The sequence below is a fragment of the Macaca fascicularis genome, chromosome 11 (assembly GCF_037993035.2).
Source record: "Macaca fascicularis isolate 582-1 chromosome 11, T2T-MFA8v1.1".
NCBI classification, from domain to species: domain Eukaryota; kingdom Metazoa; phylum Chordata; class Mammalia; order Primates; family Cercopithecidae; genus Macaca; species Macaca fascicularis.
This window is the reverse complement of record NC_088385.1, coordinates 61102432-61117656: the sequence shown is the minus strand read 5'-3', so window position 1 is coordinate 61117656 and position 15225 is coordinate 61102432. Positions and strand designations below refer to the sequence as shown.

The 15225-nt window shown below is 43.9% G+C and overlaps 1 protein-coding gene across 5 annotated transcripts in view; it reads left to right on the top strand.

Moving 5' to 3' along the window:
- Nucleotides 1-15225, top strand: part of CBX5 (chromobox 5) — a 43658-nt gene that overhangs the window by 8769 nt on the left and 19664 nt on the right. For 2 of the 5 annotated variants that reach the window (XM_074007053.1, XM_015430986.4), the window contains exons 1-2: nt 12998-13331; nt 14904-15082. In XM_074007053.1, the coding sequence (XP_073863154.1) occupies nt 14946-15082 (137 nt within the window). In that variant the 5' untranslated portion in view covers nt 12998-13331; nt 14904-14945. Of the gene's footprint in view, nt 1-12997; nt 13332-14903; nt 15083-15225 lie in introns of those variants that run through there. The other 3 variants (XM_074007052.1, XM_005571072.5, XM_005571073.5) reach the window with 2 other exon arrangements.

Sequence of the window (15225 nt, the reverse complement as noted above, 5' to 3'; positions counted from 1 at the left end):
TTTATAACATACTCGTTATTTATTTCTTCTGTGGAGAGGAGGAACTAAATTGGATTCAAGTATTTTTCTGATAGTAATCTATGTTTCTTAGAATAAAGCAAGTTCATATCTGAGCCAGAGGGCATAATTATGTCAGAATAAAATATAATTATGTCGGAATAAAATGCCCTGTACTAAAGAGGTCAACTAACAGGCTGGGAAATCTTAAGTTTTGTTTTTAAGGCAAATCCTTGAACTCTCCGTGCCTCGTTTCTCATCCCTAAATCTGTGCACCTCACCTCACTGTGAGTTGTGGAGGGTAATATACTGCTAATTTGTTCAGTATTTCACAACAATAAATTATGCCTAAGATCTGATAAAACATAGCAAACCTCATTTATATGAATAGAGATAAGCATAGATAAGACTTACAGATAATAAAGAAAATTTATTAAAATTTTAACTTCCTTGATTATTAAACATTTTTCCTTCTGTTTCCTATATATTTTCCAAAGTATTTTCTTATTATTTTTCCATGATAGACTTATGAAATAGGGCAAATAACAAACACCAGGTTATGTAATAATGAATAAATCCATCAAGTGGATATAACAATTCTAAATGTCCTAAAAGCTAATAATAAAGCTTCAACATACACAAAGGAAAACAGAAATGAAGTAACAAGCCAGGCGTGGTGACTTATGCCTGTAATCCCAGCACTTTGGGAGGCTGAGGTTGGTGGACTTCTTGAGGTCAGGAGTTCCAGACCAGCCTGGCCAACATGGCGAAACCCTGTCTACTAAAAATACAAAAATTATCTGGGCATAGTGGCATGCGCTTGTAATTAATCCCAACTACTCGGGAGGTTGAGGCAGGAGAATCGCTTCAACCTGGGAGGCGGAGATTGCAGTGACCTGAGGTTGCACCGCTGCATTCCAGCCTGGGTGACAGAGCAAGACTCCATCTCAAAAAAAAAAAAAAAAAAAAGGAAATAACAGACATCTGCAATTATATTTGGAAATTTCAGTGCCTCTCAGTAACTGATAAAACAGGTAGACGAAATCAGTAAGGAAACAGAAGACTTGAACAACACTGCCAATAACCTGATATAATTGACATTTATAGAATAGTACAAGCAACAACAGAATACATGTGCTTTTCAAGTGCACATGGAACAGTTACACAGTTTATCTTCTGGGTCATTAAGTCTCAAATTCAAAAGGATTCAATCATAAAGGTTTTTTAAAAAAAATTTAAACAGGGTCTTGTTCTGTCACCCAAGCTGGATTTCAGTGGCACAATCATAACTCACTTCAGCCTGAAACTCCTGGGCTCAAGTGATCCTCCTGCCTCAGCCTTCAGAAAAGCTGGGACCACTGGCATGTGCCACCATGCTTAGCCCCCCCACCCTTTTTTTTTTTTTTTTTTTTTGGTAGAGGCAGGGTCTTGTTATGTTGCCCAGATTGATGTCAGACTCCTGGGCTCAAGTGATCCTCTCATCTCAGCTTCCCAAAGTGCTGGGATTACAGGCATGAGCCACTGTGCCTGGCCAAGATATGTTTCTTTCCTGATCATAGTGCAATTAAATAAAAAATCAGTAACAAAGATATCAAGAAAAATCCCTAAATATTGTGAAACTACACAACACACTTCAAAGTAACCCACCTACAAAGAGGAAATTGCAAAGAAAACTAAAATATACTTGGAACTGAATGAAAATGAAAAGACGATATATCAAAACTTTTAGGATGAAGCTGGGTGCTGTGACTGATTCCTGTAAACCCAACACTTTGAGAAGCTGAGACGAGAGGATCACTCGAGCCCAAGAGTTCATGACCAGCCTGGGCAACATAGTGAGACCTAGTTTCTAAAAAAAAAGTATCCAGGAGTGGTGGCTCACCGGTAGTCCCAGCTACTTGGAAGGCTGAGGTGGGAAGCTCAGTGGAGCTTGGGAGATCAAGGCTGCATCGAGCTGTGATCCTGCCACTGCACTTGAGCCTGGGTGACAGAGACCCTATCTCAAAAACAAAACAAAAAAAACTTGTGGGATGCAGTTAAGACAGCGCTTAAAGGGAAATTGATAGCATTAAGTACTTTAATAACAAAAGCAGGTCACTGACAGGTTTTGCCCTATGAACCTAGAAAAAGAACAAATTAAATCCAAAGTAAACAAGAAAATAGTAATGATAAAAGCAGCAATTATTGGGATATAGAACAATAGAGAATATCAGTAAAATGGAAAGTTCTTTGAAAAGATGAATAAAATTGATAAATCAGGAAAAAAGATACTAATTGCCAATATTAGGAAATAAGGAATATCGCTACTGATCCTACAAATAAAAGTAATAAGGGAATATTTTGAAAAACGATACGGGCTGGGCGCGGTGGCTCAAGCCTGTAATCCCAGCACTTTGGGAGGCAGGGATGGGCGGATCACGAGGTCAGAGACCATCCTTTCCTGGCTAACACGGTGAAACCCTGTCTCTACTAAAAAAAATACAAAAAAAAAAAACTAGCCGGGCGAGGTGGCGGGCATTTGTAGTCCCGGCTACTCGGGAGGCTGAGGCAGGAGAATGGCGTAAACCCGGGAGGTGGAGCTTGCAGTGAGCTGAGATCCGGCCACTGCAGTCCAGCCTTGGTGACAGAGCGAGACTCCGTCTCAAAAAAAAAGAAAAATGATATGAATACATTCAATGTCTTAGTTGAAGTTAGAAACTTCCTTGAAGACAGACTACCAAAACTCAAATACAGAACCTTGGGTGGGCATGGAGGTTTACACATGTAATCTCAACATTTTGGGAGGCCAAGAGTTCAAGACCAGCCTAGGAAACATAATGAGACCTCTCTACAGGAAAAAACAAGAAGAAAACTTCCGAACCTTACTAGCCCTATCTCTGTTAAGGAAAAGGAATTTGTAGATATAAATCATCCCACAAAGAAAACGCCAGGCACAGGCCAAGCGCAGTGGCTCGTGCCTGTAATCCCAGAACTTTGGGAGCCTGATGCAGGTGGATCACGAGGTCAGGAATTCAAGACCAGCCTGGCTAGCATGGTGAAGCCCCGTCTGTACTAAAAATACAAAAATTAGCCAGGCATGGTGGTGTGCTCCTGAGTCTCAGCTACTTGGGAGGCTGAGGCAGGAGAATTGCTTGAACCCCGGAGGCGGAGGGGTGCAGTGAGCTGAGATTGCACCACTGCACTCCAGCCTAGACGACAGAGCAAGACTCTGTCTCAAAAGAAAAAGAAAACTCTGAGCCCAGATGGCTTCACTGAAGAATTTTACCAAACTTTTTAGGAAGAAATACCAATTTTATACAAACTCTTCCAGAAAACAGAAGCAGGAACGCTTATCAAAACATATTTATTTATTTTGAGACAGAGCCTCGCTCTGTCACCCAGGCTGGAGTGCAGTGGTGCAATCTCGACTCACTGCAACTTCCGCCTCCTGTGGGGTTCAAGCAATTCTCCTGCCTCAGCCTCCTGAGTATCTGGGACTACAGGCACGTGCCACCATGCTGGGCTAATGTTTTGTAGTTTTAGTAGAGACAGACTTTCACCAGGTTAGCCAGGATGGTCTGTTTTTCCCGACCTCGTGACACGCCCACCTCAGCCTCCCAAAGTGCTGGGATTACAGGTGTGAGCCACCATGCCTGGCCCAAAACAGTTATTTTTAACTTCATCTACTGTCAGACATTTAACTTCTATTTGCTTTATATTTTTCAGAGTATTTTCTTGTTTTCCCCACAACAGATGTTTAAGTAGGGCTGATAACTAATACCCATGAGAGTTAATGAAATTGTCCAACTTGACCTTTTAATGATCTAGTTGGGTTAAGACCCACATGTACTTACTCCTGTCCTGATCTTTCCACTATTGACAAGTTACCTTTTTTTTTTTTTTTTTGAGGCAGTCTTGCTCTGTCGCCCAGGCCATAGTGCAGTGGCACGATCTCGGCTCACTGCAAGCTCCGCCTCCCAGGTTCACGCCATTCTCCTGCCTCAGCCTCCCGAGCAGCTGGGACTACAGGCGCCTGCCAGCACCACGCCCGGCTAGTTTTTTATATTTTTAGTAGAGACGGGGTTTCACCGTATTAGGATGGTCTCGATCTTCTGACCTCGTGATTCGCCCGCCTCGGCCTCCCAAAGTGCTGGGATTACAGGCATGAGCCACCGCGCCTGGCGACAAGTTACCTTTTACCTTTTCTATAACAACCTTTGGAGGAGGTGGTAACTTGACCAAGGAGGAATTCAAAAATCCTCGCCTTAAAATTGAAAACTGGAATAGACTCTGTGCTCATGCAATGCTTGACACTTTTTAGGCCCTCAATAAATATCCCATAATCAACCAATTTTAGAACAAGGATCAGAATTACTATATTAATCATGTTTTTGGCATAGGATTTGAATTGGGAATGTAGTTGGAAACTGGACAAAAAGGGAGTCAGAAACATCTTATGTAACACATCAAAACACTCAATTGAAGAGCTGGGTGGTCTGAGATTACCCATCCCTTTAGCCATTTATCTGATGCCTTTCTTTGCATTTAACTATCAATATAGCTGAAGTGTAGAGCATGCTTTTATGATATTGTGGCATAGTAACTCAACTTAAATGTCAATAGAGATACTTGAAAAGACCTGCAAGGTTCGATAACTTCTGGTGTGGGTTTGTTTCTCCTGTCATCACCCATTATGTATTTTTTTTAACAGCTTTTAAATTCCCACAGAGAGAAATTGGTCAGGATCATAATACATGGCCCAGGAGCAGCCAAGGATACCCTTGTATTTTTTGTTGTTGTTGTTTGTTTGAGATGAAGTCTAGCTCTGTTGCCCAGGCTGGATTGCAATGGTGCAATCTCAGTTCACTGTAACCTCCGTCTCCCGGGTTCAAGCGATTCTCCTGCCTCAGCCTCCTGAGTAGCTGGGATTACAGGTGCCCACCACCACGCCTGACTAATTTTTGTATTTTTAGTAGAGATGGGGTTTCGCCATGTTGGCTAGGCTCTTCTCGAACTCCTGGCTTCAAGTGATCCACCCGCCTCCCAAAGTGCTGGGATTATAGGCGTGAGCCACCATGCCCAGCCAAATGTCTTCTTTAAACTGATGCTAAGAAAACAGATTGTCAGCTGGACGCTGTGGCTCATGCCTGTAATCCCAGCACTTTGGGAGGTCGAGGTGGGTGGGTCACAAGGTCAGGAGATCAAGACCATCCTGGCTAACACTGTGAAACCCCGTCTCTACTAAAAATACAAAAAATTAGCCAGGCATGGTGGCAGGCACCTGTAATCCCAGCTACTCGGGAGGCTGAGGCAGGAGAATGGCATGAACCCGGGACATGGAAGCGTGAGCTGAGATCGTGCCACTGCACTCGAGCCTGGGCGACAGAGCTAGACTCCGTCTCAAAAAAAAAAAAAAAAAAAAAAATTGCCTGACTTAACACAGGTTCTTTGTTAAAATGGATGATTTGGGCCGGGCGCGGTGGCTCAAGCCTGTAATCCCAGCACTTTGGGAGGCCGAGATGGGCGGATCACGAGGTCAGGAGATTGAGACCATCCTGGCTAACACGGTGAAACTCTGTCTCTACCAAAAAATACAACAAAACTAGCTGGGCGAGGTGGCAGGTGCCAATAGTCCTGGCTACTCGGGAGGCTGAGGCAGGAGAATGGCGTAAACCCGGGAGGCGGAGCTTGCAGTGAGCTGAGATCTGGCCACTGCACTCCAGCCTGGGTGACAGAGTGAGACTCCGTCTCAAAAAAAAAAAAAAAAAAAAAAGGATGATTTGTTGAAATGACCTGAAGGAGCCTTTGTAACCCTTAAGCTATTGAGGTCTAAAATCTGCAAGCTAGGCCGGGCGCGGTGGCTCAAGCCTGTAATCCCAGCACTTTGGGAGGCCGAGATGGGCGGATCACGAGGTCAGGAGATCGAGACCATCCTGGCTAACATGGTGAAACCCCGTCTCTACTAAAATATACAAAAAAACTAGCCGGGCGAGGTGGTGGGCGCCTGTAGTCCCAGCTACTTGGGAGGCTGAGGCAGGAGAATGGCGTGAACCCGGGAGGCGGAGCTTGCAGTGAGCTGAGATCCGGCCACTGCACTCCAGCCTGGGCGGCAGAGCAAGACTCCGTCTCAAAAAAAAAAAAAAAAATCTGCAAGCTAGATAATGCCATGGTAAGGACTGAGTCTTAATTTTATGACAAATATTTGGAAAATGCTTTATCACCATAATTTTATTTGGGAATGAGCATTTTCAGTTTTCTTTTAATCCTTCCATATTTTGTGAACATGATCTGCCAAAGTGGTATGTATAAATCTAAGATTCATGATAATGTACTCAAATGTTGCTCTTACCCATTTTCCTCAAGATTTATTTATGATGGTATTGCCAGGTTCTTTGTGAAAGGTGACGAGGTCTCCAAATTCATGTTTCATTACGCTTGAGAGGAGTGGATGTGAGATTAACACCCACCTGAGAGTGTGGTGCCTTGAGATGAGTTCAGTATATTTCCAAGGATAGAGTTGTTGGAAAACACCATCTGGAAGGCATTTTCCCATGGTGGTGCCAAATTCTGCTTTCTCATAAATCTTGAAACAATTGGATATTTAACCTCTTGCCCAGTGGTGGGTTTAGGTGTACCCTAGCTAAATTTAAAGAAAACTGATACTTTTTTTTAATAGGGCAACATCTTATTCTATAAAATAGAATGCGTGTTTCTGAAAACTGGTAGTTGAGAGAGGAAATTCAGTGGATTTTAATGAGGGTGAAAAAAAAAGAAAATCCAGTATAAAATGTTGAGATATCAAACAAGAATTTTTGTGTTACTACTAAATACACCAGTTTATCAGACTGATACCTTCAAGCAATTCTGAAAATTGAGTCTTGTAACCCACATTCATTTATAATATGTTGGTAATCAGAGCTGGGGGGACATACAACCAAATGGAACTTACAGGGCAGCCTTTATCGCCATTTAGAATGTGTATATATACAATTATTATTTTATATATTGGGGAGGTCCCCCTATGTTTGCTCATGCTGGTGTTGAACTCTGGGCCCAAGCTGTGATCCTGCCTCAACCTCCCAAATTGTTGGGATTATAGGTGTAAGCCATGATACCCAGCCAAGTATATGTTTTTGTTTTTGTTTTTGTTTTTTTGAGACAGAATCTGGCTCTGTTGCCCAGGCTGGAGTGCAGTGGTGCGATCTCGGCTCACTGCAAGCTCTGCCTCCCAGGTTCATGCCATTCTCCTGCCTAAGCCTCCCGAGTAGCCGGGACTACAGGCTCCCGCCACCATGCCCGGTTAATTTTTTTGTATTTTTAGTAGAGACGGTTTCACTGTGTTAGCCAGGATGGTCTTGATCTCCTGACCTTGTGATCCGTCTGCCTTGGCCTCCCAAAGTGCTGGGATTACAGGCGTGAGCCACCGCGCCCAGCCAAATATACTTTTGTTTTGTTTTGTTTTGTTTTGAGGTGAAGTCTGGCTCTGTCGCCCAGGCTGGAGTGCAGTGGCGGGATCTCAACTCACTGCAACCTCTGCTTCCCAGGTTTCAGCAATTCTCCTGCCTCAGCCTCCCAAGTAGCTAGGATTACAGGTGCCCAGCACGATGCCTGGCTAATTTTTGTATTTTTAGTAGAGACGGGGTTTCGCCATGTTGGCCAGCCTGGTCTCAAACTCCTGACCTCAGGTGATCCACCTGTCTTGGCCTCCCAAACTGCTGGGATTACAGGCGTGAGCCACTGCGCCCGGCTGGCTTTCATTCTTAATAAAAAGAAAGCTTAGTGAAAGATCTAGAATTATGTGTACTTTTGCTCATAAGTGGTGATGAAAATAAAATAGCTATAACAAGATGTAAGAAAAGCCACCGGAATTGGTATTGAGAAGTAGTGACTGCTTTGTGGGGGTAAGGCGGGAGGATTGCCTCAGCCCAGGAGTTTGAGACCAGCTTGGGCAACACAGTGAGACTGCATCTCACCAAAAAAATTTAAAAATGTAGCCAGGCATGGTGGTGTGCCCCTGTGGTCCCAGCTACTCAGGAGGCTGAGGTGAGAGGATTGCTTCAGCCCAGGAGTTTGAGGCTGCAATGAACTGTCCGCGTCACTACACTACAGCCTGAACAACAGAACAAGACCCTGTCTCAAATGACTGGAGGGATGAGAGTAGAGCCTAAACTGGACAAAGCAGATACCAGGGACCCTATGTGGGTTGTTCCAGGATTAAATGGTCAATGCCAAGGGCTAATCATTACCTCTTTTTTTTTTTTTTTTTTTTTTTTATATTGAGATGGAGTCTCGCACTGTCGCCCAGGCTGGAGTGCAGTGGTGCGATCTCGGCTCACTGCAAGCTCCACCTCCTGGCTTCACGCCATTCTCTTGCCTCAGCCTCTGAAGTAGCCGGGACTACAGGCGCCCGCCACCATGCCCGGTTAATTTTTTTGTATTTTTAGTAGAGACGGTTTCACTGTGTTAGCCAGGATGGTCTTGATCTCCTGACCTCATGATTCTCCCGCCTCGGCCTCCCAAAGTGTTGGGATTACAGGCGTGAGACACTGTGCCCAGCCTTTTTTTTTTTTTTTTCTTTAGATGGAGTCTTGCCCTGTTGTCCAGGCTGGAGTGCAGTGGTGCCATCTCAGCTCACTGCAACCTCCGTCTCCCAGTTTAAGTGATTCTCCCGCCTCAGCCTTCTGAGTAGCTGGGATTACAGGTGCATAACTGCCTCAGCCTCCTGTGTAGCTGGGATTACACCACGCCTGACTAATTTTTGTGTGTCTTTAGTATAGATGGGGTTTCACCATATTGACCAGGCTGGTCTTGAACTCCTGACCTCATGATCCACCTGCCTCGGCCTCCCATAGTGCTGGGATTATAGGCAGGAGCCACTGTGCCCGGCCTACCTCTTGTTTTTCTGGGTTGCCCTAGCTTGCTTGTGATGCCCTCTCTGTAATTGCTGGGAGCTGATTTTTTTTTTTTTTTTGAGACGAAGTTTCGCCCTTGTTGCCCAGGCTGGAGTGCAATGGCTCAATCTTGGCTCACTGCAACCTCCACCTTCTGGGTTCAAGCGATTCTCCTGCCTCAGCCTCCCGAGTAGCTGGGATTACAGGCGCCTGCCACCATGCCTGGCTAATTTTTGTATTTTTAGTAGAGACAGGGTTTCACCATGTTGGCCAGGTTGGTCTGGAACTCCTGACCTCAGGAGATCTGCCTGCCTCAGCCTCCCAAAGTGCTGGGATTACAGGCGTGAGCTACTGCACCCAGCCTCTTTTCTCATCTCTATGGGCCTTAGGTGCTGTAATCTATCTATAGTTACTGGGTAGCTTTACCAGATAGTTCCTATCTATATTTAAGAGAGAAGGCTGAGAGCAATTATTCCTGAAAGACTCTAGAAATTTGAGAAGCTGCTCACCCTTTCCCTTGGAGATTTCCACAAGGATAAGGTTGTGTTCAGAGGCTCACCTTCTTTTCGTCTGTCATCGTATTGGGATTCTACCTAATCACTCCATCATCCTGCCAACCATGTCTCATTTCTCATGCTGGAAAGCTCCCTCCCCCTAAGCTCAGTGTGAACCACCAGTCTTGATGCTCTATCTGGTCCAGGCTCTAGCCCTTAAATTGTTTGACTGGCTTTGTGTTTCATTTGACCCTAATACTCTGGGTCGCACTGTCTAAAAGAGAATTATGTCCCCTCCGATGTCTGAGTGCATTTCTCATTTCTTACTGCTGCTCCTGAGCAGATCTGTAACTTCAAGGTTAAGATAAGACACATTCCATCAGAAGTATGTCGTCATCCTTGCCAGCTTCTGATCTGTGACTGTCCAGGAGATTTACAAGACAATTGCATGCCATCCTTTAAAGAATATTATGGTTGGACTCTGACTCCTGGCATCAGGCCTAATTTGATTTGTCAGTGGTTACAAAACCCATTTCCCAAAAAGAAAAGGACCTCAGCCCATGTGCCCTTTAGGCAGTTCTTAAGAGTGGAAAGGAGGGAATTGAACTCAATCTTTTACTTCCTGATGTTTTGTGGGGAGGGGTGGACACCAGAATATTTTTGTCTCTTTCCTCTTTAAATTCACTTTTCTTTCTCTGAAAGATTTCACCAAAATGTTAGTATTGCTGTCATTCTTTCCTGTTCCTTATTCCTTCACAGAGTTACTATTAGTCTTTTCATTCTGCCATCTTTAAAGTTTGTCTGAGTTTTAAGGAATAAGTATTTTGCCCTTGAGAGAGAACATACCTACCCTGTTCTCTGAAGGTTTATTCGTTTTCCAGTGCCTAGTTAACAAAGACACTGTTCCTCATTTTCTTGCTATCTACTAATGTGTTGAGCTGCAGGAGTTACTGCATGTGATTTGGTTTACTAGCTTAGGAATTTGGAAGGTCACATATTTTCTTCTGCTGTTGTATTCAGCCCTGACATATTTTTACAGAAGGTTCTCTTTGGGGGACTTAATAGATCTTTGGTTTCAACATAAACTCACTTTTTCCCTAGGAGGTAGGTAGGGCGGGTAGTACAGATTTATTTAGCCTGTTTAAATGATGCCGGGGTCAGATGGAAAATTTATTTACTCAAGATCACACATGGCAAGTTAATCAGAGTCAAGATCCTGTTTAAATGTTTGGTATTGTTTTCATATCCCTTAATTATGAAAAGTTTAAAACAAAAGGTAAGAAGAGTTGAAAAATGCAGTTTTTATTTTTTTGAGACGGAGTCTCGCTCTGTCGCCTGGGCTGGAGTGCAGTGGCCGGATCTACACCATTCTCCTGCCTCAGCCTCCTGAGTAGCTGGGACTACAGGCGCCCGCCACCTCGCCCGGCTAGTTTTTTGTATTTTTTTTTTTTTAGTAGAGACAGGGTTTCACCGTGTTAGCCAGGATGGTCTCGATCTCCTGACCTCGTGATCCGCCCATCTCGGCCTCCCAAAGTGCTGGGATTACAGGCTTGAGCCACCGCGCCCGGCCGAAAAATGCAGTTTTTAATCGGAGGTTTGCTGATGATCCATTCCAATTTGAGGAAATCTTTTGTAATTAAAAAATTTCTGGACGGGCGCAGTGGCTCATGCCTGTAATCCCAGCACTTTGGGAGGCCAAGGCGGGTGGATCACGAGATCAGGAAATCGAGACCATCCTGGCCAACGTGATGAAACCCCATCTCTACTAAAAATAACAAAAATTAGCTGGGCGTGGTGGCACATGCCTGTAATCCCAGCTACTTGGGAGGCTGAGGCAGGAGAATCCCTTGAACCAGGGAGCTGGAGGTTGCAGTGAGCCGAGATTGCGCCACAGCACTCTAGCCTGGTGACAGAGCGAGACTCCGTCTCAAAAAAAAAAAAAAAAAAAAATTTCTCCTTTGGTCTTATACCCTATGGTTTCTTCTGTTTGACAGCCAAAATAGTCACCATTCTATGCTTCTTCTCAACTGCGTTCTTTCTTATTTATTTATTTGTTTTTTTTGAGACAGAGTTTCGCTCTTGTTGCCCAGGCTGGAGTGCAGTTGTGCAATCTCGGCTCACTGCAACCTCTGCCTCCCAGGTTCAAGCGCTTCTCCTGCCTTAGCCTCCCAAGTGGCTGTGATTACAGGCATGTGCTACTATGCCTGGCCAATTTTTGTATTTTTAGTAGAGATGGGGTTTCACCATGTTGGTCAGGCTGGTCTCGAACTCCTGACCTCCCGTAATCCATCCGCTTCGGCTTCCCAAAGTGCTGGATTACAGGTGTGGGCCACCGTGCTTGGCTCAACTGAGTTCTTTGCTTTTGATTGTCCCTTTTTCTTACTCTCCTATGGCAGCCACTTCTGGCTTTAAAGTTCCCATATCTATAAAGCAGAGTAGTTTTGAAGCTCTCAAAAATGTTCTTTAGAGCCAGAAGAATGGAAAACTTACAGTATTTCAAGTCTCTGTATGTCTTTTTTATTTATCCCAGTACTCCTTTTCTCAAGAATTGGGACATACTGATACAGAGAGTTGTACATTAATAATGTATCAGGTGATGAATAATTATTTAAAAATCTGTTTCATAACATTATAGAACAACCTAGAAGTGGTTTTAATTTATCAACCATTAGGTTGTGGCAGAACCGCTCTCCTTTTTTTTTTTTTTTAAACTTCTTAGGAATTTTTTTCCACCTAAATTTTATTTTATTTTTTTGAGACAGTCTCACTCTTGTCGCCCAGGCTGGAGTGCAGTGGCACGATCTTGGCTCACTGCAACCTCCGCCTCCCGGGTTCAAGCGATTCTCCTCCCTCAGCCCCCTGAGTAACTGGGACTATATGCGCCTGCCACCGCGCCTGGTTAATTTTTTTGTATTTTTAGTAGAGACGGGGTTTCACCATGTTGGTCGGGCTAGTCTCGAACACCTGACCTCAAATGATTGCCCTGCCCCGTCCTCCCAAAGTTGTGGGATTGCAGGCATGAGCCGCTGCGCCCGGCGCTCCACCTGTAATTTTAGTTAAAAGATTTTTTTTTTTTTGGGTTGTTGTTTTGGTAGTGCTTCGTGTCTTTGGATTTTATCTCTAGTAATCACCCCAAAGAAGGAAAGTTATATAGTGTCTTTAAAATACTTCCCTTCCCCTGTTTCCTGTTATTTTTCCCCTCAAGCAATTTTAATTAACTGTTCTGTGACAGATGGTAAAATGGGGTTGCCCGAAGTGCTCTGGTGGGCTGTATTAAGTGATGGGTGGTTTGTACTGATCGTATTGTAGAAGGATCGAGCCTTTCCCCTCCCCCCTTCAGTTGAGCTGTAATCTTGTTAGATGATCTTAAAATGCTATTGATTAATTTACAGTGCTGTTAGAGGAATAAGCATAAATACTGGATTTAAAACCTAAGAAGTAATTCCCTTGAGCTCTGAATGCCTTAGCCTTGAGGCCAAGAGAGGTACCTTCCAACTTCTCCACCCAGTCTTCACTGAAAAGGAAAGTTAAGCCTTTTAACTTTTCCATTTGCTTCTCCCCCTTAGTGTAGTACTGCTGCCAGTTGCTATGGCAACGGACTGGGACAGCTGCGCAGTGGCGCCCAGGCAGCTGGGTGGGGGCGGGGGAGCTGCCAGCCCGCCAAGACCCAGACCTGGGAGGGGAGGCCCCTCCTGTTAGCCCAGAGGGAAAGAAAGAACTGGGGCGATCCGGTAGGTAAAGGAGGGAACCCCCATTCATTTTCTACCTTTGGGGCTCCTCTTCTGCATGAAGGTATAAAGGGAGATTTTTCTTTTCTCTCCCTCAAAATGAAGAACACATGTAAATCCTTGTTTTTCCTGGTGAGGCAGGGGAGGCCATAGCCACAATGCTTAACTGCATGCATCTAACATGGGGCTGGTTTTAACCCCAGCGCTCTGACCTAAACTGCTCAGCTCCCGGAAATTCCAAGGTGAGTGGGGGTGGGGGTGGGGTACTCTCCCTGGAATATGACATTTCCTGTCTCTGGTGAGGTTGGAGGCTGTTTCATTTTAAATAAACCACATAAAATATTTTCTTGAAGCTTAGGACTCTTCTAAATTCATGGAAAAATTATTTTAACCGCCCCCCGCACCTACATTTTCCTACTACTTCTTCCAAATAGAGTATTTTAATAAAAACTTAGTCTTATAGGGCAGTAATGGGTATAGGCAGTGTTTTAGGTGGGGAGACCTATTGCTAATAAGTTCTGGGGATATGGTTTCCAACTATACATTCTTGTAATAATTTTTAAAGTTTTGCTAATTTGAAGTGAATTGATAATTGCCACTTTTTGTGTGACTTGAACATCATTGTGAGATTAGTAGTGGGCCCTCCCTGACCCGGTGGTTTTCTGGTCAGGGTGGAAATATTTAGAGGGTGCTGATAAACATCTTTAAAGATTACAGGAAAACAAAAATGGAGTTCAGCTAAGAAAACAATTTCTGCTACTCTGTAATCCAGACTGTAGGCGCCATTTAGCATGGTTAAGGAAGAATTCTTAAAAATGATTGTGGAAGAGCAACATGGGAATTTTTAAAACTAGATTCTCTGTTGAGTACCCCCTGGTGTGCATATTTCTGAGCTTAACTCAATTTCCATTTGTGTTTCCTTGCTTCAGCTTTCCTTGGGCCTATGAATGGTTCCTCTGTATTTTGAGGAGGCTTCATGTTGATGCTGAGTCTGGGGCCAGACTTCTTTTTCCTCCTCCTCTTCCTTTGGCCCTGAGTCAACTTCAGTTAAGAGGAGAGGTACCTTCTTAACTATTTGGATTAGTTACATCTTGGGAATTACTCAACAATCTAGTGACTAATTTTGAATTTTAGGACTGAAAATTTTTTCTCCTTTCTGCCTCCCTCCCATCCCCAAATTAGCTTTCTAAAAAGGAAGCTTAGTGTGTTTGAGATGTCAGCCTTGCTTTTGTGAGCTGATGGATGCTCTGAAGGGACAAGCTCAATTTGTTTAAGGGAAATGTACCAAGTCACTGAAAATGTGGTGAAAGATGCCTGAGCAAGCCTTTTTTTTGTGCTGGTGAGAGACTGGGCAAGATGCTCAGAGCACAGAAAACTCATATTTTAGTGGCTTTTCTTTTTTCATTTTTATAAAGACCCTTATTCACTTTGGAGAAAAAGGTTTTAATTTTATCTTGGTTCATTTAACTGAAGATTTTGCACATTTCTGTTTGAGTTCCTGGCTTGTAAATAGTTATAAACATAGCCAGGAATAACATACCACACTACTTGTCTTTTGGAATCTGAAAGAAGAGTTAGACAATTGCGCCTTCTAATAATTTTGGTCTCTTTAGCCGAAGAGAAGGTTGTGGTTGAGGAAGTGAAGACTGATTCATTTTTAAATTAAATTCTTAGGACTCATCTGTAGAATGATTTGAGACTCAAGAGCAGGGCACATGGCAACTTGGTGTTATCCCCTTTTCGTCCCATCAAGAAGAGACAAAGTTTTTAACTCTTCACATGGATTCTAACTATTTTGTCCTTTGCCTTTACAGGGACCCGGTGGCCTTAGTCTTTCAGGTGGAACGGTGTGCGACATGGGAAAGAAAACCAAGCGGACAGCTGACAGTTCTTCTTCAGAGGATGAGGAGGAGTACGTTGTGGAGAAGGTGCTAGACAGGCGTGTAGTTAAGGGACAAGTGGAATATCTACTGAAGTGGAAAGGCTTTTCTGAGTAAGTTCCTTTTTTCCCCCAGGCTTTGGTACTCTGTAGAGATAGACATCTTTGGTTTATTTCCTTAGGAATCATGAGCATCTTTGTCTTTTTCTTCCCCCTCCCGCACTCTTCCTAAGAGTTAGAAGACACAGCAGTAAACA